Source organism: Mobula hypostoma, chromosome 21 (assembly GCF_963921235.1).
Source record: "Mobula hypostoma chromosome 21, sMobHyp1.1, whole genome shotgun sequence".
NCBI lineage: Eukaryota > Metazoa > Chordata > Chondrichthyes > Myliobatiformes > Myliobatidae > Mobula > Mobula hypostoma.
This window is the reverse complement of record NC_086117.1, coordinates 63,162,324-63,188,239: the sequence shown is the minus strand read 5'-3', so window position 1 is coordinate 63,188,239 and position 25,916 is coordinate 63,162,324. Positions and strand designations below refer to the sequence as shown.

At 45.2% G+C, this 25,916-nt stretch overlaps 1 protein-coding gene across 1 annotated transcript in view; it reads left to right on the top strand.

The window, feature by feature from the left end:
- The window catches only part of LOC134360067 (ubiquitin-conjugating enzyme E2 L3), a 103,089-nt gene that overhangs the window by 29,838 nt on the left and 47,335 nt on the right, over positions 1 to 25,916 (top strand). The window contains exon 2 of the mRNA XM_063074145.1: positions 411 to 506. Coding sequence (XP_062930215.1) covers positions 411 to 506 — 96 coding nt within the window. The remainder of the gene's footprint in view (positions 1 to 410; positions 507 to 25,916) is intronic.

The window sequence follows — 25,916 nt, the reverse complement described above, 5'->3', positions numbered from 1 at the left end:
AAGAGCGGACAAACGTTCCTCTTATGTTAACCCCCTCATTCCCGGAATCATTCTAGTGAATCTTCCCTGTACCCTCTCCAACGTCAGCACATCCTTTCTTAAATAAGGAGACCAAAACTGCCCACAGTACTCCAAGTGAGGTCTCACCAGTGCCTTATAGAGCCTCAACATCACATCCCTGCTCCTGTACTCTATTCCTCTAGAAATGAATGCCAACATTGCATTCGCCATCTTCAGAAAGAAGAAATGTTTGGAGAAATGTTGTCTCGTTTGATGATATACGTGTATATAGTGAAATGATTTGACATAAACATAGTGATGGCCAGTAATTGGAATAGGTCCAGTGTTCAATATTCTGCCACAGAATAGTTATTGGTATTCTACCAATGTTTTTTTTTTAATCTTTTTAGGAGCTTAAAGATATTCGTGAGTCTGGAATGAAGAATTTCCGTAATATCCTAGTGGATGAAGCGAACCTTTTGTATTGGCAAGGGCTTATTGTTCCTGTAAGTAGACCACAGTTTAATTTACTGTACACAATCCAGCTTTGTAGTTGATCACGCTTTAATTATCAATTCACTGTTAGTTCACAGTGCAAAGCTCAAAGCAATTTGTCATCTTACAGAAAATAAGTAACTAATTCATTTTTTTTTGAAGTTTAGTGGTGAACTCAGTTCCTTAACTGAGCTTTATTGGAATTATTGGTAATTGTCTGAAATCAATGTGAACAATGCTCATATCTGTTGTTACTTCTGGCCCTGTAGAAACACCTGGCCTGGTATCCATTGCATCACAGAGAATTGCCCCTTTCCATCTTTATAACATCGTTGTGTTCATTTCTTGCCTCAGCTAATCTGCGATTGAAACTCATCAATGTTTCATTGTCTCCCAGCGTTTGTTTGTTCCATGGTAGCGTAGCAGTTAGTGTGATGCTATTACAGCTCGTGAGTTCAGAGTTCAATTTGGCGTCCTCCAGTAAGGTTTGTATGTTCTTCCTGTGAGTGCCTGGGTTTCTTCCCAGGCACCCACAGTTATGTCCAAAGACGTACCAGTTAGTAGGTCATTGTAAATTGTACTTATCATTAAAAATTTTGTCCAGCTTTTTTTTTAATTTGTAGAATTCCCATTTAATTATTATTACATTTTCAGTTCTAATATTTCCATGTTTCAAATCCCCACTAGCTTCTCATTTAAATAATATTATTTGCCCCTGTAACTCACCATGATATTTGGATTTCTCCAATATCCCCAAAGAAAAACTCATTCCACCGAGATGCAACACAGAGCGTCATAGGAAGTCATTCCTGCCTGTGGCCATCAAACTTTACAACTCCTCCCTTGGAGGGTCGGACACCCTGAGCCAATAGGCTGGTCCTGGACTTATTTCCTGGCATAATTTACATATTACTATTTAACTATTTATGGTTTTATTACTATTCAATTATTTATTGTGCAACAGTAACGAAAACCAATTTCCCCCGGGGTCAATAAAGTATGACTATGACTAAATGACTCTGAATATTGGCAGTCGTATATTTCACTTTTTTCCCCCCTCTTAAACCCCTCTACCTCACTCTTACTACTTTTAAGATGCACTTTGAGACCTACCTGTGATCAAACTGTTGACCAGTTTCGGTAATCTGGCTTCTGTCAAATGTCCAATGGCATGTTCTATGGTATGACAAAAGACTTTTGTTTCTAGTAAAAATAACAGGCTGCTTTTTTAATAGGCCACTATTAATAAGAATTACTACATTTGAATGAGGATATCTTTATATGTAATTAAAAAGACCGCCAAGGGAAGTTCAGAATATGATGTTGATAATGAGTTAGGGAAGGTTACAATAGTATTAAGTTACTGGGTTAGCAGCTTATCTTCTGCACCATTGATTTCATAGTGCAGGTTCAGTTCTCACCATGGCAACCATGGAAGTTAAACTCAAAAGCCAGTTTAGTCATGGTAATTGTCATGTACCGTTCAGCTGGGTCTTCTAATGTACAACAAACTACAACAAATTCAGAGTGGATCAAATTATGGACACATTATCATTTTACTTGAAAGGGAAACTACCTCCACACGTTATTGGAGAAAAGCTTCAATCTTATAGCTCAAACAAACAAGTTTTATATGTTTTACATGTAACTTTCGCTTTGGCTAGCAGCTTAATATAGTGGGTGATGGCCCCTGACCCGGCCAAACTTAAGAAATCTCGTTTGGGTGGATGCTGCGGGATGTGTCCCCTGTTACAAATCAGTACCCCGAAATCACAAACAGTACACAGTATACGATTAAGCTTTATAATTCTTACTTTGACTATATGATTAGTAAAGAAAAGAAAAAAAAAGTCCCAATCTTATTAAACAGTCTGTTGTGCAATGTTGAAGCTCACTGATAAGTTGATCGTCCACCATCGACCTCCTCCGATCGTCACTGCCCTTTGGACCCTCGCTCCAAGTCCACTCCGTTCGGCGGTGTACCAAATCTCTCCATTCGTGTCTTCTCTCGTCATCTCTCCCCAGCAAAAGACCGCAAATCTCTCTTCCAACCAAAAGAAAGAAGAACAGCATTCCAAACCCTGTTATCTCTAGTCATAACCCAAACATTGCTGCTACAGAGAAACCATTACATTAACAGTGAATCCTTACGGCATGTCATAGCAGTGAAACCTGACAGCATGTTACACTGTCTCTCCCCCCCCCCCCCCCACCAAATTTAGTTATGTCCTCATGACGTTGAGATAATTCGCCAACCCTTCCTGCAAAACACAGAAGTCCAATCCAGGTGTAAAAGGCAGTGACATAGCTCCCCAAGACAGTAGGGGGTCACACTCTGTTCCCCTGGTGCTACGTAGGCCAACCTATCCGGTGGTCTCCTAATTCTCTGAGACCTCTGCACCCCATCATCTAACTCTTCAGGTTCCGACACTACTGGGGATACATCTGGTCTACCTGGCGAGGCCTTCCCTGATCTAGCACACGTGCCCACCTGCAACTCGGAGTCCTCTGTTCTGTGATCGAACCCTGCTTCCTCCCCTGCAGAGTCTCACTGCAACCCAGTCTGCCCACAGATAGTTTCCCCCCCCCCACAACTTCATCTGTCTCAATGGGAGAAGGGCCAGGAGTCTCTTCCTCAATCACTGGGGAGTTAGGACCACACATCCAGGTCCTGATCCTCTGAATCAGTATCCCTCTCGGGTGGGGGCCAGTCTAACCTCGCTTGTTGGGGGCCTGGTAGTCCCCCATGTTTCCGAAGAGTTTTCTTACTAGGTGTAGGCTCCAGTTCGGGCTCCTGGTCTACCTGCACCTCTTGACCCAGGTGGTTCTGATGAAGAATCTTGACAGGCCCATTCCCATCCTCTGGTTTCACCCGGAAAACTGGTAGGTTTGGCATCTGACTCCACCACATAGGGCGTAGCCGCCCAGCAGTCAGCCAGCTTATGCTTTCCAGGTAGCCCCAAATTCCTTATGAGGACTCTGTCTCCCGGAAGGAATTGGAAGAACCTCACCTTTAGGTCATACTCTCTCTTATTCCCTTGATTCTGTTTGGCAGCCACCACCCCAGCTAATTCATAAGCCCTTTTCAACTCTCTTCTCATGTTAGACACATACTTCAGATAAGCTTTCAGTGGTAAGTCACCCTCGTTAGTCCCAAAACAAAGGTCAGTGGGCAACCTTGCCTCGTGCCCAAACATCAGATAATATGGCAAGTACCCATTAGCTTCATTTCGCGTACAATTATAACTGAGCCAGATGTCCAATATGTTGACTCCACCTGCTCTTCTTGCTGATCTCCAGAGTCCCGAGAATGTCTAGCAAGGTCTGGTTAAACCTCTCTGGCTGGGGATCACCCTGGGGGTGATAGGGCGTGGTCCTCGACTTCTCGACTCCAAGCATGCCCAGTAACTCACAGATGAGTCTGCTCTCGAAATCCCATTTCTGATCACTATGTATTCGCCTGTGAAGGCCAAAATGAATGAAATACTTCTCTCATAACAACTTTGCCACCATAGACGCCCTCTGGTCCTTGGTAGGAAAAGCCTGAGCATATCTGGTGTAGTGGTCCATGATGACTAAGACATTCGCCGTGTTGCTGGTATCAGGTTCTATTGACAGGAAATCCGTACACACCAGGTCCAGAGGCCCCGCACTCTGCAGGTGGGACAAGGGAGCTGCCCGCATAGGCAGTGTCTTCCGCCGTATGCATCGAATGCATGACTTGCAGTATTCTTCGACCTCTGACTTCATTCGGGGCCAGTAAAACCGGTCTCTGAGCAATCCATAGGTCTTTTCCACCCTCAAATGTCCAGAATCATCATGAAGTGATTTCAACACCATCCTCCAATACTTCTTGGGCAGGACCAGCTGACAATGCCAGGGTTGGTCTGGGGGTGACGTGACCTGATATAAGATCTGGTTCTTCAACTCCAACCGAGGCCATTCTCGTAGTAATGGAGGCACCAACGCGTGTTTTGTCCTCTCTGCCTGAGCCATGTCTCCCTTTTCAATCGTCACCCAAATGGTACCAATGCCTGGATCATCTCGCTGAGCAGCAGCCACTTCCCCAGCACTCAATTCCGGCAGCTGATTTGTCTTCAGAGCAGTCAGGTTACATTAAACTTGGGAGATGGAGTCATCAGAAGCCCCCAGTTGATCCACCGCTCACTCCTGCCCCTTCTTTTCCTCTGCCGTCACGGTGATGACAAACTGACACAGGGCAGGAATGCTCTCTCACTCCTCGTCCCTGACCAGTCCCTCATGCATCCATTGGGACAAAGCATCAGCATCAACATTCCTGCTTCCCGGCCAGTACTTCAGGCTGAAATCATAGGCAGACAATGCTTCCAACCACTGATAACGCCCATTTCAACGCCAGAAATTCCAACTTGTGCGATAGTTTTTCTCAGACGGCAACAGACTCTGGCTGACAAATGCAACGGGCCTCAACCCGGAGCCCTGATCCTGATACAGGATACCCAATAAACCCTCTTGGCTGGCATCCATGTGCAATACATACGGTAATCGGGGGTCTGCAGAAGCCAGCGCTTGGGTCAGCAGCTCCTTCAGCGACTGAAAGGCCTCCTCACAGTTTGCATCCCACCTTGGTCCAAAGGGCTGTGATGGGCTAAGATACTCTCCACCCTACTGTCTTTTCTCCCCCCTCCCTTTCTTCCCCAAGGGAGGGTAACCGCACAGAAGCTGATTCAAAGGGTGACTCACTTTCACGTAGCCTTTCACAAACCTCCGATCGTAACCACAGAAACCAAGGAACAAGCGCAGAGCGCTCACAGTCTGGAGTCTTGGCCAAGTGGTAACCGCCTCTATCTTAGCCAGATATGTAGCTACTCCATCCCGTACGACTATGTGCCCATCATAGCTAACAGATGTTTGGCAGAACTGGTACTTGTTCCGGAAAAGTTTTAACCCTTCAGCTTTCAGGCGGCTCAGCACCTTCAGCAGCCTCGCTTCATGTTCTTCCAAGATGGATTCAAATACTATGAGGTCATCCAGATATACCAATACCTCAAGTAAGTTCATATCCACTCCATGACCCACTGGAAGGTTGCAGGAGCTCCCAAGATGCCCTGTGGCATCCTTTTGAACTGGAAATATAAATGCAGTTTTCTCTTTGTCTCATGGGGATCTGGTAATATCCACTCCTCAAGTCCAGCACACTGAACCACTTTGCAGCACTCAGGCAGGCCAGCGCATCTTCAATCCTCAGTATACTGGTCAAGGATGATACGCCTGTTCAGAGTCCTATAGTCCACACACATCCGTACCTTCCCATTCTTCGGTCGGACCACTGCTACTGGGGATGCATAGGGGCTTCGGGACTCGTGATGATCCCAGCTTCCTTCAACTTACACACATGCTGCCAAGTGTCCTCCACCTCTGCAGGGGCCAGTCGCTGTGACCTTTCTCTGAACGGGGTATCCTCAGTCACCCGAATGTGTGACTCTGCTCTTCGAGCAACTCACATCAAAGTCGTCAGTGAAACAACTAATTTCATTACTTAGCCTAATAGGTTAGATTTACCACAGTACATAATTATCTATTTAAATGTTTATTTTCCTTTTATATCATCTCAATGTGTACTTAAGAATGTATAAATAATTGTAGTTTTATACATATAAAAAAATGGAAAAGGTTATATGTGTGAAAAAAGTACATGATAATTGTGAATTCCTTATCCAAATAAAAATAAAATTAAAAAAAAAGAAAAAGAAAAAAGAAAAAGACACCTTCCAGCTTCAGCGTCTTCTCTACCAGCCTCCTCTTCCAACCCGCAGGAACTGGGGAATCCCCAAAGTTGAATGACTCAGCATCAACTTTACCCCCTTTTCCAATAGTTTCTCCCCAGCGTGTCTCACAGGGGCACTAGACATTACAGTCACCGGGAACAAATGTGCCTGGGGCATCCGCCGCTTGAAGGTGACCTCCCTCTTCGTAGTGTTCCTGACAATTACTGCCATCCTGCTGGCCTGTACAGCTGAGGGCTTCTGCAGATCGGGCCTCACCACTACCCCAGCAGGAAATCCGACTCCCCCTCGTGGTCTTCTGGAGCATCCAATAGGAGGGCTTCGCCCTCAGGCACTCCGGGAAATTTGGGGGTCCCCATCACTCTCACTACTTCCCCGGGCCATACTGCCATTGGCTTCGACTGGGTGAACCACACAGTCCCTGGTTTAAATTCGGTATCCAGCCCAATGCTGCCATGCACTTCCTGAAAAGCAACTCAAAATCCAGGGTGCACGGACAGTGTTCCCAGAAAGCTCTCGCTAGCCTTCTTGCAGGTCTCCATGAGCCTCTTCTCAAGAGGGGTGTTGGTCTCCACCAGAATTGAAATGCCGCCCTTCTCAACAGGGTCTGGACAAACCAGCACCAATGTATCAGGGACCTCAGACACTCCCACATCGGCCTCCAAGAACTCCGCCTTCACTGACAAATAACCGTCGTATGGATAATCACTAGCACTAAGCCCCCAGATCTCTAGTGCCCTGAATGGTGTCAATGGTAAATGTTTCAGATACCGGTTGTAAAACAACCGGTACAACAATGTGACCTGCGACCCGACCCGGTGTCGAGTATGGCTTTAGCGTAAATACCCTCTATTAGTAGCAACATACTGGAGCATGGACCCACTAAGCCTTCAGGAATTGGGCTTTTCGTTTTCGGGGGTTCCTTGATACATTGCTGAGAACGTGTTCCCCCAGAGACACCAGGCCATTCCCTCACTGGGTCTCCTCTTGGTTTTCCCAACGACTCTCCCTGCTGAGGTACCCGGGGGCTCACTCTCCTTCTGGCGTGACACCTGCTGCCATCAGCCCTCCGCATTGTTCGCCCCCTTGGGGAATCTCCCTCCCATCAGCTCCATCACATGGGGGGGGTCACACCCGCCGATAACTTTGCCACAATCTCCTCTACTACTCCCCAGGGTAGACTATCTGTGGTCACATCACCGCAGGGGACTACTACCGAGGACTGTACCCTGCTGACTGAGTCCACCGCGTTCCCCTCCCCGTACCTCTCTGATCAGCTCAACAAAAGATGGAGGGGGGCACATCTTGCGAAACTGTCAGAGACCCCAAGTAATCAGGTCATGGGACTGGGTGCCCCTGGCTATCGGGTCCATTCTTAACTGATCCACCTCAGCTGCCTGAATGACCCCTCTGCGCTGCATGCAATTTAGCTGCCTCTCTAGCCGAAAAATAAAAGCAGAAAGCTTCTCCCCCTCCTCCTGACGCATGTTCTGAAACCCCACCATGAGCTCCATCAGGCTTCGAGTCGGACCAAAAGCTTGCAGATAATTGGCAACTGTCACTTCGGGAGACTTCAACCTGACAGCTCTCACAATGTCAGCAGCCCGCCCATTCAAACTTTCAACCAATCTCTTGGCGCTTTTCATCATCAGAGCACTGCCACTCATCTAACAACTGAGAATCCGCTCTGCCCAATTCTCATACTCCTCCCTTTTAGGGGTGGGCGTTATTCCAGAGAATAGGCAGAGCCTGCCATAGCTGGGACTTTGAATCTGATTTTTCCATTTATTCGCCCGAGAAGTAAGAGTGGATACTGACTCAGAATTCTCACTCTTCACCGGGGAACATGGACTAATTAGACATTCCAAATCCGACCAGTCTTTCCCCTCACTCCTCAGAAATGAGAGAACCCTGTCTTTGAAATCTCTGCTTTCAGCTACTGCTACCTCAGTGCTGGTCTGCATTAAAACGAGAGCTGCGCCAGCCATTTTATCAAACCTCTGCCCACAATCGCAACTTCAACTGTACTTAACAGTGGAATTAGCAATTCACCCGGAGTACAAATATCTGCCCCACTGGTTCATTGCTCAGGGTAATCACACAGCATCCAACGGAATCAATCCCGAACGTAGCCCCCACAGTTGTAATTCTTGCTTCAGCTAGCAGCTTAATATAGGGGGTAATAACCCCCGGCCCAGCCAAACTTAAGAAATCTCATTTGGATGGATGCTGCGCGATGTGTCCCCTGTTACAAATCAGTTATCACAAACAGTACACAATATGCGATTAAACGATTAAGCTTTATAATTCTTACTTTGACTGTATGGTTAGTAAAGAAACGAAAAAAAGAGGGCCCAATCTTATTAAACAGTCTGTCGCGCAATGTTGGAGCTCACTGATAAGTGGATCGTTCACCACCGACCTCCTCCGATCGTAGCTGCCCTTCGGACCCTCACTCCAAGTCCACCCCATCTGGTGGTCTACCAAATCTCTCCATTCGCGTCTTCTCTCCTCATCTCTCCCCTGCAAAAACCACAAAAATTTCTCTTCCAGCTCACAAGAAAGAACACAGCATTCCAAACCCTGTTATCACTGGTCATAATCCAAACATTGCTGCTACAGAGAAACCATTAACATTAACAATAAACCTTACAGCATGTTAAACAGCAGTGAAACATTGCAACATGTTACATACAGAGAATAGTAATTAGGTTGTTTTGTTCCATAATAACATTCCTCGGTTATCTGCAAACGACTTTGCTTTTTAGAGGCTTCTTCTCCATGACAGCTGTGCTCTGTTTTCCTGTTGTCAAAATAGTCCTGCCATAAACACCCTTCCCCCCCCATCATAAAACACACAGACACCTTAAAGTGTCCATCCAAACTAGCAAAACACTCTGGGATCTCACAGATTCCATTTTGTCACATTATATTTTACTTAAAGACTTCAGGGTTGCAAATATATTTCCACATAATCCTGAAATTATAGGTTAGAGCAATTGTGCAGTTAGTTCAGCCACTCCTTCCCAGTGCCAGAGAGCCAACTTTAACCCTGACCTCAGGTCATATCTCTGTGCATTTTGTGTGTTCTCTCGTTTACTACATGGATTTCCTTTGGGTGTTTCCAGCTTCCACCCGCAATAATATCTGTAGATTGGTAGGCTAATTGGCTGTTCAGCACCGTAGCATAGTGTCTTATAGTACCAGCAACCTGGGTTCAATTCCTGCCATGCGTTTAACCGTGTGGGTGTCCTCTAAGTACCTCGGTTTCCCCCCACAGCCCAAACACTTCACGGTTGGTAGGTTAATGGGTCATTATAAATTGTCCTGTGATTAGGCTAGGGTTAAATTGGGGTGGGTGTTGCTGGCTCAAAGGGCCGAGAGGTCCTGTTTTGCACAGCTTCTCAATTAATTAATAAAACTATGGAGTTGTCATTCCTGTTCTCTATCAGTTCTGCTTCTGATAGGTCAGGCAGCTGGTCAGCCCCATTGTCCATCATCAGGTGCAATATGGCCCCTCCTCTTGTTGCACTTCTGCATATTGATTAAAGAAACTACAGGATGCACCAAACAAATTCTGCTGCAACACCCCCCCCCCCAACCCATTTTACGCCCTTCTCCATCTCTTCTATTGTACTGGGACCCTGGAACATTAAGCATCCAATCTTGTCCGGCTCTCGACCAAGAGTCTGTTATGGCTACAACATCATAGTTCCATGTACTTATCCATGCCCCTTTCTCTTCCTGCCAGCCCCCTTCTCCCCTCCAGACCCTCACCTCCATACCCCAATCCTACCTCTAACCCTAACGTTGACAACCCAATCTCCTCCAGCCTTTCACCTTCATCCCAACCTTACCCCTATCCCTATCCCCAACCACCTTCGGTTGTCCCATCGAAATCCGATGACGACGTCTACTCCTTTAACGGTGAGATCTTTGATGACTATACAGTCCTATCCTGGACCCACAAGCTCTATTGCAGGTGGGACATGTATATGTGGTAGCGGTGGCAACCATGGCTGCATTTCTCCTGGCTCTCTTCTGTTGTCTTCTGGTTATACTTTCCATCTCCACAATACAAACCCCGTCCCTACACAGCTGTCGCCAAGTGGTATGGCCAGCAGCAACATCCTCCAGGTCCTCAGGTCTGATCTTACACTTCCTTAAAGCATTCTTCATCTGATCCTTATAGCGCTTCTTCGGCCCTCCAGCTGAGCGTCGACCATGATGTAGCTGGCTGTATAGCAGTCTGCGGGGTAGCCGACATGTGGGCATCCTTATCACGTGCCCAGCTGATGCTGGGTGATCATGGCCTCAATACTCCTGCAGTTGGTCTTGACAAGTGTGAGGCACTCGCTCATGCCAGGTAATTCCCAGGATGTGCTGCAGGCACCTTATGTGGAAGCGCTCCAAGGAGTTAATGTGATGGCTGTAGGTTACCCAAGCTTCACAGCTATAAAGGAGAGTGGTGACACAGACCGCTTGGTATACGGAGACCTTTGTGGAGGGACGAAGGCTGCTGTTCTGAAAGACTGTAAGCTGAAGTCTCCCAAAGGCAGCTGATGCCTGTTTAATGCGGCTCTGGAAGTTGTTGTCAATGCCGCTATCCTCAGAGAGAATGCTCCCCAGATATTTGAAAGATGGCACTACTGACAGCTTTTCATCACCAACAGTGAAGGCAGGTAGAGTGGGTGGGACACTGGTTCTCCACTGGCAAACCACTTCTGTCTTGGTGGTATTGACTGTCAACCCCATCCTGCTGTACACTCTCACCGCCACAGCAAGGACATACTGCAGCTCCAGGACCTGCTCTCTACGGAGTTTTGTGGTTGCGTGGAGCCTCCTGATGTCAAAGAGGTTGCCATCTAATCTGACTTCCACTGCTACACTGCTGCTGTCTTCAACCTCGTTGTGGAGAAGCTTGGTAACACACAAGAGGAAGATGTTAAAGAGCACTGGCGCTAGCGCACACCCCGCCTCACCCCTGTGCGTACAAAGAAGGGCTCGCATTCTTGTCCTCCTATGGTCACCCGAGCAGTCATCCCATCGTGGAGGATGTTAACAAATTTATTGGGACAGCCAAACCTAAGGAGGACATCCCATAAGAGCTCTCTTTGCACAGTGTCCCAACCTTAACCTCACACGCATCTACATGCCCACACCCTCATCCACTTGACCCCTACAATTCATCTCCCCTGCAACACCAAGCAAAAGCAATAATCCCACCGCACCCATAAACTCTTAGCATATTCATAACTCTAAATCTTAAGATACAGTAGTGCTAGAAAATCTGTGAACTCTTTAGAATGTTTTCTGTTTCTGCATAAATGTGACCTAGAATGTGATCATATCTCACATGTCCTAAAACTAGATAGAGAACCCAATTAAATAAACACAAAAAAAAACTTTTTCATTTATTTATTGAGGAAAAAAATGATCCAATACTACGTGTTTGTTGGAAAAATTATGTGAACTTTTTTTTTGTGACTTGGTGTGACGCCCTTGTACAGTAGTAACTTCAACCAAACATTTCTGTTAACTGTTAATCAGTCCTGCATATTGGCTTCAAGGAATTTTAGGCCATTCCTCCTTACAAAACTGCTTCAACTCTGGGATGTTGGTGGCCTTCTTTTCATGAACTGCTTGCTTCAGGTCCTTCCACAACATTTCTATAGGAGTAAGGTCAGGACTTTGACTCAGCCATTCCCAAACATGAAATTTCTTCTGCTTTAACCACTCTTGAGTAAACTGGCATGTATCTTGACATTTTCCTGTAGAATTTGCTGGTACATTTCAGAATTCATAGTTTGATCAATGATGGCAAGCCATCCTGGTTCCAAGGCAGCAAAACAGCTCCATACCATGACACTGCGACCGCCACGTTTCACAGATGGGATGAGGTCCTCATGCTGGAATGCAGTGTTTTCTTGTTGCCAAACAAAACGTTTCTTATATAAGCCAAAAACTTCTATTTTGGACTCATCCATCCACAGAACATTCTTCCAATAGCCTCCTGGCTTATCCACGTGGTCTTTAGCAAACAGTATACAGGCAGCAATGTTCTTCTTGTAGAGTAGTGGCTTTCTCCTTGCAATCCTGCCGTACACATCATTGTTGTTCTGTGTTTGTCTGATGGTAAACTCATGACCACTGATATTAGTCAATGCAAGAGATGCCTGTAGTTCCTTGGATGTTACCCTGGGGTTCTTTGTGACCTCCAGGAATATTGCATGCCTTGCTCTTGGAGTGATTTTTGTTGGTCGACCACCCCTTGGGAGAGTAACAATGGTGTTGAATTTCCTCTATTTGTACACCATCTGCTTGACTGTTGACTGGTGGACCCCAAACTCTTTAGAAATGGTTTTGTATCCTTTTCCAGCCTGGAAAAGGATGGATAGTTTCCATCAACAACTTTTTTTCTGAGATCCTCAGAAATCTCCTTTGACCGAGGCATGGCAAACATCTGAAAACCTTTGTGGTGAAAATCAGACTTGATAGTGAAGACCAAAGTTTATGTTCTTTAAATGGGGCAGGGCTTCCCACACCCACACCTGATTGTCATCCCATTGATTGAAACACCTGACTCTAATTTCCTCTTTCAATGAACTGATATTCCTAGGGGTTCACATACATGTATTTGTTAGAAAAAGTAATGTTGGATCATTTTTCTCAATAAATAAATGAACAAGTTTTTTGTGTTTATTTAGTTGGCTGCTCTTAATCTAGTTTTAGGATTTGTATGAAGATCTGATCATATTTTGGGTCATATTTATGTAGAAATAGAAGAAATTCTACAGGGTTAAAAACTTCCTAGAACCACTGTAGATGTAAGGAGAAATATTCCAATAAAGCCAAGTAGTGTTGGACCAGGTTAATGAAGAAGTGGGCCAGATCTAAGTGGCAGGGTCAAGTGATACTGAATCTTACCCTTAATGCTCCTAACATTCAAGAACATACACTTCACCCCACACATCCCGTTACCTTGTTCCTCCTGCCTGTTCTTGTTGGTCACAACATTTACCTTCTTCTCAACTCCTCTGCTTTATGACCAGATACTCTGGTTCCCATCCCTATGAATCTAGTTTGAACTCTCCCGAGTAGCACTAGCGAACCTTCTGGCCAGGTATATCAGTTCCTCTCCCGTTAAGGTGCACCCAGTCCTTCTTGTACTGCTCACGCGTACCCCAGAAGAGGTTCCAACAATTCAGAAACCTGAAACACTGCTCCTGCACCAGTTCCTCTATCAGATATTTACAAGTTCTACCTTTCCGTTCCAGCCCTGACTAGCACATGGCACAGGGAGAAATCCAGAAATTACTATCTTTGAGGTCCTGCTTTTTACTTTTGCCCGAATTCAACTCCAAGAGGCAATATTTTATTCGGAGTTTGAGGAGATTTGATATGTCACCAAAGACATTTGCAGATTTCCACAGATGTACCGTTTTAGAACATTCTAACCAGCTGAATTATCTTTGATATGGGGGGGGGTGTCACTGCACATGATCGGAATCGCAGCTTATTGTAAACTCAGTCAACTCCATCATGGCATCCGTAGTATCCAGGACATCTTCAAGGAATGATGCCTCAAAAAGGTGGCATCCATCATTAAGGACCCTCATCACGTAGGACATGCCTTCTTCTCATTGCTGCCATCAAGAAAGAGGTACCTAAAGACACTTACTTAACATTTCAGGAGCAACTTCTTCCCCTCTGCCATCTGATTCCTGAATGAACATTGAACCCATGAACCATACCTGACTACTTTTTTAATTTTTACTTTTGTACTATTTATAACTATTTAATATGTATATATTTTAATTCACCTTTTTTCTATTATTATGTTTTGTGTGGTACTGCTGCCAGAAGGACAACAAATTTCTCTACATATGCTGGTAATATTACACTTGATTCTGATTCCCTGTACTCACTGTGCAGGACCTCTTTCCTTTTTCTTCCTATTTCATGGTGCCTGTTTGCACCATGACCTCTGGCTCCTCACCTTCCTCTTGAGAATGTTCTACAGCTGCTCTGAGACATCCTTGACCCTGGCAACACACCATGCTGACATCTCTTTTACAGCCACAGAATCTCCTGTCAGCCCCCTAAATATTGAGTTTCCTATTACTGTTGTGTTGTCTGATTCTATCCTTCTCTGCTGAGTCACAGGGCTACCGACCTGGCGACTGCTCTGCTGTGATAAGTCTTTGTCTCCAACAGTAGCCAAAAAGCTGTAGTTGTTGCTGAAATAGATAACAACAGGGAAACCTAGCACAAGCTGCTTCTGACACTTAAGGACCCTTTTCCATGCTTCTTAATTGGAAGTTGGAAGGGATATTCCTCATTTTAGAACTTAATGACAAGACTGTGTTGTACATTGTTACCATTGCTTTTCAGCATTACCTCTGCAATGTTTATTGCAGGGTGCGAATACTGCTTATTAGTCAATTATTCAGTTGTGTGATGTGATGTTGAAAGTCGCCAAGTTGTTTTCTGTTTTACACCTGCTGTATAATTCACTATTGACCATTTTGGATTCTGATGTTTTTAATCCAAGATCTTTCGGAATTTGGGAAAGAGGCACTGAACGTGTTGGTTTATGGTGGCCAAACGTTTTAATTCTGATTCCAGTTCCATGGGTCTGTTGTACCAAGATGTGGCCATCCTCAGGGTGGAGGAGGAAAACCTTCTATTCCATCTAGGTAGCCTCCAACCTGATGGTTTTGAATATTGATTTTTCCAGTAAAAAAAAATTCTCACTCCCTCACCACCACACTCACCCACCTCTATTCCCCACTTTGTCCTTTTATTTGTTTTCACCCGCTTATCGCTTTCCCCTTTCTCCTATGGTTCATTCTCCTCTCCTAGCAGATTCCTTCTTCTCTAGCTCCTGCCCTTTCCTAATCACCTGGCTTCACCTATCACCTTCTAGCTGTCCTCCTTCCCCTCCCTCCTTTTTATTCTGGTGTTTTCCCCCTTCCTTTCCTGTCCTGAAAAGTGTCTCGGCCTGAAATGTTGACTGTTGATTTCTCTCATTAGATCCTGCCTGAGTTGCTAAGTTCCTCTTGCATTTTGTGTGCTGCTCTGGATTTCCAGCATCTGCAGACTTTCTCGTATTTGTGTGTTGCTTTACGATCATAGAAACATAGAAAATAGGTGCAGGAGTAGGCCATTCGGCCCTTCGAGCCTGCACCGCCATTTATTATGATCATGGCTGATCATCCAACTCAGAACCCTGCACCACCCTTCCCTCCATACCCCCTGATCCCCGTAGCCACAAGGGCCATATCTAACTCCCTCTTAAATATAGCCAATGAACTGGCCTCAACTGTTTCCTGTGGCAGAGAATTCCACAGATTCACCACTCTCTGTGTGAAGAAGTTTTTCCTAATCTCGGTCCTAAAAGGTTTCCCCTTTATCCTCAAACTGTGACCCCTCGTTCTGGACTTCCCCAACATCGGGAACAATCTTCCTGCATCTAGCCTGTCCAATCCCTTTAGGATTTTATACGTTTCAATCGGATCCCCCCTCAATCTTCTAAATTCCAACGAGTACAACCCCAGTTCATCCATTCTTTCTTGATATGAAAGTCCTGCCATCCCAGGAATCAATCTGGTGAACCTTCTTTGTACTCCCTCTATGGCAAGGATGTCTTTCCTCAGATTAGGAGACCAAAACTGCACACAATACTCCAGGTGTGGTCTCACCAAGGCCTTGTACAACTGCAGTAGTACCTCCCTGCTCCTGTACTCGAATCCTCTCGCTATAAATGCCAGCATACCATTCGCCTTTTTCACCGCCTGCTGTACCTGCATGCCCACTTTCAATGACTGGTGTATAATGACACCCAGGTCTCGTTACACCTCCCCTTTTCCTAATCGGCCACCATTCAGATAATAATCTGTTTTCCTATTTTTGCCACCAAAGTGGATAACTTCACATTTATCCACATTAAATTGCATCTGCCATGAATCTGCCCACTCACCCAACCTATCCAAGTCACCCTGCATCCTCTTAGCATCCTCCTCGCAGCTAACACTGCCGCCCAGCTTCGTGTCATCGGCACATTTGGAGATGCTGCATTTAATTCCCTCATCCAAGTCATTAATATATATTGTAAACAACTGGGGTCCCAGCACTGAGCCTTGCAGTACCCCACTAGTCACTGCCTGCCATTCTGAAAAGGTCCCGTTTATTCCCACTCTTTGCTTCCCGTCTGCTAACCAATTCTCTATCCACATCAATACCTTACCCCCAATACCGTGTGCTTTAAGTTTGCACACTAATCTCCTGTGTGGGACCTTGTCAAAAGCCTTTTGAAAATCCAAATATACCACATCCACTGGTTCTCCCCTATCCACTCTACTAGTTACATCCTCAAAAAATTCTATGAGATTCGTCAGACATGATTTTCCTTTCACAAATCCATGCTGACTTTGTCCGATGATTTCACCGCTTTCCAAATGTGCTGTTATCACATCTTTGATAACTGACTCCAGCAGTTTCCCCACCACCGACGTTAGGCTAACCGGTCTATAATTCCCCGGTTTCTCTCTCCCTCCTTTTTTAAAAAGTGGGGTTACATTAGCCACCCTCCAATCCTCAGGAACTAGTCCAGAATCTAACGAGTTTTGAAAAATTATCACTAATGCATCCACTATTTCTTGGGCTACTTCCTTAAGCACTCTGGGATGCAGACCATCTGGCCCTGGGGATTTATCTGCCTTTAATCCCTTCAATTTACCCAACACCACTTCCCTACTAACATGTATTTCGCTCAGTTCCTCCATCTCACTGGACCCTCTGTCCCCTACTATTTCTGGAAGATTATTTATGTCCTCCTTAGTGAAGACAGAACCAAAGTAATTATTCAGTTGGTCTGCCATGTCCTTGCTCCGCATAATCAATTCACCTGTTTCTGTCTGTAGGGGACCTACATTTGTCTTTACCAGTCTTTTCCTTTTTACATATCTATAAAAGCTTTTACAGTCAGTTTTTATGTTCCCTGCCAGTTTTCTCTCATAATCTTTTTTCCCCTTCCTAATTAAGCCCTTTGTCCTCCTCTGCTGAACTCTGAATTTCTCCCAGTCCTCAGGTGAGCCACTTTGTCTGGCTAATTTGTATGCTGCTTCTTTGGAATTGATACTAACCCTAATTTCTCTTGTCAGCCACGGGTGCACTACCTTCCTTGATTTATTCTTTTGCCAAACTGGGATGAACAATTGTTGTAGTTCATCCCTGTAATCCTTAAATGCTTGCCATTGCATATCCACTGTCAATCCTTTAAGTGTCATTTGCCAGTCTATCTTAGCTAATTCACGTCTCATACCTTCAAAGTTACCCCTCTTTAAGTTCAGAACCTTTGTTTCTGAATTAACTATGTCACTCTCCATCTTAATGAAGAATTCCACCATATTATGGTCGCTGTTACCCAAGGGGCCTCTCACGACAAGATTGCTAATGAACCCTTCCTCGTTGCTCAAAACCCAGTCTAGAATAGCCTGCTCTCTAGTTGGTTCCTCGACATGTTGGTTCAAAAACCATCCCGCATACATTCGAAGAAATCCTCTTCCTCAGCACCTTTACCAATTTGGTTCACCCAATCTACATGTAGATTGAAGTCACCCATTATAACTGCTGTTCCTTTATTGCACACATTTCTAATTTCCTGTTTAATACCATCTCCGATCTCACTACTACTGTTAGGTGGCCTGTACACAACTCCCACCAGCGTTTTCTGCCCCTTAGTGTTATGCAGCTCTACCCATATCGATTCCACATCTTCCCGGCTTATGTCCTTCCTTTCTATTGCGTTAATCTCATCTTTAACCAGCAACGCCACCCCACCTCCTTTTCTTTCATGTCTATCCCTCCTGAATATTGAATATCCCTGAACGTTGAGCTTCTATCCTTGGTCACCCTGGAGCCATGTCTCTGTGATCCCAACTATATCATAATCATTAATAACAATCTGCACTTTCAATTCATCCACCTTGTTACAAATGCTGCTTGCATTGACACACGAAGCCTTCAGGTGCTCTTTTACAACTCTCTTAGCCCTTATACAATTATGTTGAAAAGTGGCCCTTTTTGATGCTTGCCCTGGATTTGTCGGCCTGCCACTTTTACTTTTCTCCTCAGTACTTTTTGCTTCTACCCTCACTTTACACCCCTCTGTCTCTCTGCATTGGTTCCCATCCCCCTGTTGTGAACTAACCTCCTCTCGCCTAGCCTCTTTAATTTGATTCCCACCCCCCAACCATTCTAGTTTAAAGTCACCTCAGTAGCCCCCGCTAATCTCCCTGCCAGGATATTGGTCCCCCTCGGATTCACGTATAACCCGTCCTTTTATCATTTTATTGTGTTATATTGACCATATTGGATCTGATGTTTTTAGTCCAAGATTCATGAAGTCAGGGAACAAGCACAAAACATGTTGCTTTATGATCATTTTATTAAGTGTTCATTGAACAAAGAAGGTTGAAAATGGACAGTGTTAGATGTCTAGTAAGTGAAAGGAGGGAGAGGCAAAAGAAAGGAGTTGGCGCTGCCTGGTGGTCAGCTTTTTTATACACATGGGTAAGAAAGATTCTATTCAGATTTGCAAACAAGAGTCGGCTAATCAGAAAGCCTCTATTCATGTAATGTAATATCGAGAAGCTTCCAGCGCTTTCCAGAGTCATAAAAACATTACCACTGGGGACATACTCCATTTCTCGCCAATTAAAGTGTTGAGGAAGATTGAAAACATCAAGGTGAGTGCAGAGGGTGACAAGTGTTCAGCACCATCTACCAGCCGTTCACTTTCTGCTGTGCTTGCTTTCTTCTCTCTCTCTCTCTCTCTCTCTCTCTCTCCCTCTCTCTCTCTCCCTCTCCCCCTCCCCCTCCCCCCTCCCCTACCCCCCTCCCCTTCCCCCCTCCCCCTTCCCCCTTCCCCCTTCCCTCTTCCCCCTTCCCTCTTCCCCCTTCCCTCTTCCCTCCCCCCCCCTCACAGAATAAAGAGTTGAAGCTGTGGGCCGGAACCCTTCATTAGGACTGGAAAGGAAGGGGGAAGAAACCAGAATAAGAAGGTGTGGAAGGAGGGGAAGAAGTGCCAGCTGGTAGGTGAGGGGGAGGAGTATGAGAAGTTGGGAAAGGTTAAGGGCTGCAGAAGAGGGAATCTGATCGAGGGAACAGTGGACCCTGGGAGTAATTCACAATAGGATTTGTTGGTGTGTCTCACTTCCAGCAAGCTAGCTGCCAGCATTGTCTTGTCTGTAGCTTTGAATTTCTTCCTATATTCAAAGTACATATTCAATGAAAAACTATGAGATTCCTCTTCACACAGAATGCGTGGAACAAAAAACATTATGGAACTCGTTCAGAGCTCCCAACATGCAAAAAAATCATCGAGTAAATGGCAGAAGAAAGAGAGCAAGGAACACAGAATATAAAATACCAACCCACAAAGTCATTGAAAGAGTCCAGGCATATGCAGTTCAGCCCAATCTAGCGCCATGTCATTCATTTTCTGCCGGCTGCCATGATTAAAATCATATAAAACACCGACAAAAACGGAGTGACCAGAAACACCTCACAACATGAACTATAGAGTCCAATCCACGCACTGTGTTGATTAAAACTTGCCCAAAACCGAGGACTCTGGCACCATCTTCCGACAGCATCGAAGGAGAGAGAGAGAGACTGTCACATACTGACATTTTCCTCCGACAGCAGTGAGTGAAAGGCTGGTTGATGGCGCTAAAGCAGGGTCCCCAACCTTTTTTGCACAGCGGACCGGTTTAATATTGACAATATTCTTGCGGACTGGCCGACCGGGGTGGCGGGGGGGGGGGGGGTAGGGTTGCCAACGGACAAGAGTAACAGTCAAGTACGTTGTGTTTACCCCGAGAAAGACTACAATGGCCGTGAAGCCTTGCGCGGGCACCAGTGTGCATGCGTGTACATGCCGATTTTTTTTCTACAAATCGCTTTTGGCAATTCTGTTCGGGGGGGGGTGTTGATCACGACTGGAATATAGTTGATAAATGGCTAATACACCCAATTTAATTTCTGAAAGGGTTTATCTAATGTATTTAATATTAAACACACACCGCATATTTTCCTCGCATGAATATAGTGATAAGTCAATTATCAGGGGAGGACAGGGGAGCTTGAAGTAAGTGTTGAACAAACTTCCAGTAGAGGTGGTAGGGGCAGGTTCAATATTATCATTTAAAGAAAAATTGGGTAGGTATATGGACAGGAAAGGAATGGAGGGTTATGGGCTGAGTGCAGGTCGGTGGGACTAGGTGAGAGTAGCGTTCGGCACGGACTAGAAGGGCAGAGATGGCCTGTTTCCCTGCTGTAATTGTTATATGGTTTTATAAGTCAATGGCATCATAACATTTTAAGTAACATTTGGATATTAAACACACAGCACATATTTTCCCCATATGGCCACATAAAATCATTGCAACACACCAATATCGCTGAATCAGTGGGAGCCCTGGGCTTGTTTCCTTGGAACAAGACGGTGCCATCGAAGGGTGATGGGAGACGGCGATACTCGAAGGGGGTTCTTTATGTCCAGTCTATTCCGCAGTTTAGTTTTCGTTGCGTTCATTGCAGAGATATGTTGGAAATGGAAGCAACTTTTTCAGTGCTTTCGTGGCTATCTCAGGATATTTAGCCTTGACTTTGATCCAGAATGCCGGCAGAGATGTTATGTCAAACATACTTTTCAGCCCGCTGTCATTTGCAAGCTCAAGGAGTTGATCTGTTGATCTTCTTCCCACGCTGACATGGATGACGCGTGTGTAATGACCTCGTGTGCGATCAAGCTCAACAGTGGCCGTGACAGGGAGTGAGGAAAGGTGAAGCTGACTCATATCATTTCCTCGCGGCCCGGTAGCATCATGCTTTGCAGCCCGGTGGTTGGAGACCGCTGCGCTAAAGAGCCACTCACCACCTGCTCTCATTCTTCATGATTTCAGTTTTCCTCTTTCCTTAGATTGCAAGAAATGATCATGGACTATAGACTTCTTGTCCTTGAGGCTGCAAACTTCACTTGAAACCTTATCGAACCCCCGTGGAGACAGCAGAGTGCCAGATCGCTCAATCGGCCAAAAAACACGCCACCGAGATATAGATCACAGGCTCCAACAGTAACAGAGCCACATTTGAAAGAAGACGTGGAAGAAGTAGTTTTGTGAACTGTCTGGAGGATGATTCTAACCTCATGGGTTTCCCCCTCTGCTCCGGTTTCATCCTATATCCCAGAGGGTTGCTGATATGTAGGTTAACTGCAGTCCCTGTAAATTGCTTCAGTGAGGATGGCTGGTAAGAATCATTATGGAGTCACTGAGCATGTGAGACAGAGTGGATTGTAGGAAAGGAACCATAGAACCATAGAAACTACAGCACAGAAACAGGCCCTTTGGCCCTTCTTGGCTGTGCCGAACCATTTTCTGCCTCGTCCCACTGACCTGCACATGGACCGTATCCCTCCATACACCTCCCATCCATGTATCTCTCCAATTTATTCTTAAATGTTAAAAAAGAACCCGCATTTACCACCTCGTCTGGCAGCTCATTCCATACTCCCACCACACTCTGTGTGAAGAAGCCCCCCCCCAATGTTCCCTTTAAACTTTTCCCCCCTCACCCTTAACCCATGTCCTCTGGTTTTTTTCTCCCCTTGCCTCAGTGGAAAAAGCCTGCTTGCATTCACTCTATATATACCCATCATAATTTTATATACCTCTATCAAATCTCCCCTCATTCTTCTACGCTCCAGGGAATAAAATCCCAACCTATTCAACCTTTCTCTGTAACTGAGTTTCTCAAGTCCCGGCAACATCCTTGTAAACCTTCTCTGCACTCTTTCAACCTTATTTATATCCTTCCTGTAATTTGGTGACCAAAACTGAACACAATACTCCAGATTCGGCCTCACCAATGCCTTATACAACCTCATCATAACATTCCAGCTCTTATACTCAATACTTTGATTAATAAAGGCCAATGTACCAAAAGCTCTCTTTACGACCCTATCTACCTGTGACGACACTTATAGGTAATTTTTTATCTGTATTCCCAGATCCCTCTGTTCCACTGCATTCCTCAGTGCCTTATCATTAACCCTGTATGTTCTACGTTGGTTTGTCCTTCCAACGTGCAATACCTCACACTTGTCAGTATTAAACTCCATCTGCCATTTTTCAGCCCATTTTTCCAGCTGGTCCAAGTCCCTCTGCAGGCTCTGAAAACCTTCCTCACTGTCTACTACACCTCCAATCTTTGTATCATCAGCAAATTTGCTGATCCAATTTACCACATTATCATCCAGATCATTGATATAGATGACAAATAACAATGGACCCAGCACTGATCCCTGTGGCACACCACTAGTCACAGGCCTCCACTCAGAGAAGCAATTCTCTACCGCCACTTTCTGGCTTCTTCCTTCGAGCCAATGTCTAATCCAGTTTACCACCTCTCCATGTATACCTAGCGACTGAATCTTCCTAACTAACCTCCCATGCGGGACCTTGTCAAAGGCCTTACTGAAGTCCATGTAGACAATATTCACTGCCTTCCCTTCATCCACTTTCCTGGTAACCCCCTCGAAAAACTCCAACAGATTGGTCAAACATGACCTACCACGCACAAAGCCATGTTGACTCTCCCTAATAAGCCCCTGTCTATCCAAATGCTTGTAGATTCTGTCTCTTAGTACTCCCTCCAATAACTTAACTACTACTGACGTTAAACTCACCGGCCTATAATTTCCCGGATTACTTTTTGATCCTTTTTTAAAGAACGGAACAACATGAGCCACTCTCCAATCCTCCGGCACTTCACCCGTAGACAGCGACATTTTAAATATTTCTGCCAGGGCCCCCGCAATTTCAGTGGGAGAATGGTTTTGTTCTGAGAGCAATCAGTTACTTGATGGGCCAAAAGCACTCCTGTGTTGTGAGGAATTATCAAAAATAAATGTGATAATATTCAGATGCTCAGCACCAGAGCCCTGAAATGCTATTTCAAACTCTGTCACAGAAAGATGTTAACAATTTGACGCAGCGGGAGGGCCACTCAAACTTCTGAAAGAGCATTGGAAATCCCAAATGCAAACATCAGGAGCCAGCAGAAGTCTGGCAGAAGGACTTCACCATCACTAATCCTTCCATACCTTTAGGCACTTCCTGCCCTGCCAGTACTCAATGATTCCACATTTGAGTTGCTTGAGGATAGTTGGTTGTTTGTCGTATCCAACAATGCCAAGAAACCTGTGCGGGGGAGTTCTTAAATTGGGGCAGTAACACTCTCTTGACCTTGGATGTCCGGAACTGGGGTCCTCCATGGTTGCAGTAGATGACAGTGACTACTTCTCTGTCTTATCATGCCCTTCACTCTGCATGAAGCATTGCCGAACCACCTTTGTGGTCAATGGATCTCTATCTCATTGGGATATGGGGCCACAAGCTACCCTCACCTGGTTTAGCCCATCTGTCAAAGCTGTGTACCAGGGTATGACTGCTGTCGCATGCAGTCAGCTACTTGGAGCCACAGGTGAGAGCTGCCTGGTCATGGTCATGCCCCTGCACCAGGGATGCTTCCCCTCTCTGGATGCCCCATACACCCCTTCTTGAGAATTAAAGGAATGAAGTGAGAGTGGGCAAGAATATGAGAATGCAAGATCAGACAAGAGCCACCAGGCACCACAAGCTGTCCCGCTATTCAATATGATCAGGCTGATGTATGTCAGTCTCAAAACCTGTTTTGTGCCAGATCCCCTTTCAGTTCCTCGACTTTTTAGATGTTGATCTATCTCAATGTGTGTAGTTTTCCCAATGAAATGGGGGGTGGGTGGGTGATGTAGATTCAAAGGGGATGTGAGGAGTAAGAAGTGTAAGTAAGTAGTGGATGCACTGCCTGGTATGGTGGTAGAGTTCACTTCTACTTCCTGAGGAGACTGAGATCCTTTGGAGTACGCAGGCCTCTCCATATGTTCTACCAGTCTGTTGTCGCCAGTACAATCTTCAGTGGTGTGCTGGGGTAATGGCATCAACACGGTGATGCCAACAGGCTCAATAAACTCTGTTTTAGGAGTCAAACTGGACAAGGCTATGGTAGACCAAAGGACCTTACAGAAAATCCTGGCAATTCTGGACAATATTTCTCATCCTCTATATGCCACCTTGGCTGAACAGAGGAGTACGTTTAGTAGTGGACTAAGACTGTGCTGCTGCAAAGAGTGATATGTGAGGTCATTCTTACCCTCGGCCATTGGGCTCGATAATGAGTCAACCTACAGCTGGGGAAGTGATAACCTCCCTCTTGTTAGACTGTTCGAGGTAACTTGTTTTTTATTCTTTCTACTTCTCTTCTAATATTTATATCTGTACAGTTATAATGCTACTGTGACACTAATTTCACTTGAGATCAATAAAGTATCTGTAGGAGGGATTAGTTTCGGGTTTTTACAAAATTTACTTTTTTAGCTGGTCCGGCAGAATGTAGTGGGCTGAAGGGCCTGTTCATGTGCTGGTACTCTTCTTTGTTCTATGTGAGAAATTTGTATATATCTCAGTTTTAAAGGAAGTCTTTATCTTCAAGTTCAGGATGGTGGTCATAGGCATACGTACCAAGGGTGTAAATACCATGATTTTGCAAACAATAAAATCAAGATTGGCATAAGTTTATTAATGGAGGAAAATGGACAGTCGACATTTTGGGTTGGGATCCTTCATCAGGACTGGAAAAAGAGGAGAGATAGCCAATATAGAAAAGTGGGGGAAAGGGCTGAGGAGCCAGATATGAGGGGGTGATAGCAACAGAGGAGGAGAGGGGGAATGATGTAAGAAGCAAGCTGGGAGATGATAGATTGAAGTGACAACGGGCTGAAGAAGATAGAATCTGATCGGACAGTGACCTTTAAATAAAGGGAAGGATGCAGAGGTGGGAATGTGTGGATGATGGATAGGCACTAGGATAGTGGAAAAAGATGGAGTGATGGGGCTGGTGGGATAAGGGGAAAGGGGGGCAGACAAAAGGATTACTGGAAGTTAGAGAAAATAGTGTTCATGCTGTCAGGTTGAAGAATACCAAGGTGGAATGTGAGATGCTGTTCCTTTAATCTGTGTCTAGCCTCAGTTTTGCAGTAGAGTCATAAAGAAATACAGCACAGAAACAGGCCCTTTGGCCCATCTAGTCCATGCCATTTAAACTGCCTATTCCAATTGACCTGGGACTCCATACCCCCAACATACTCTCTATGTACCATGTAAAGGAGACAATGGATAGACATATTGGTGTGAGATTGCGAATTAGAACTAAAATGTCAAATGGCATAAATTATAAATAACTCGCAAAAGAAAATAAACATCACATGAGTGCAAGATAAGAGGGAGAAGAATGAAAGTATTGAGATTTCAGATTTAGTGCAAGAACCTGATGACTGGAGGGTAGAAACTGTTGTTGAATTGAGTTATTATTGCTTCAACCTTGATGTGGGTTATCAGGGTCCAGTACCTCCTACCTGATGGCAGCATCAACAAGAGGGTATGGCCCAGATGGTGAGGGTCCTTAATGATGGATGTGGTCTTCAGTAGTGTGCTCTCCTCTTTCTTGTAGCTCGACATCAATAATGAAAACTTTTCAACGTCTTTCCTG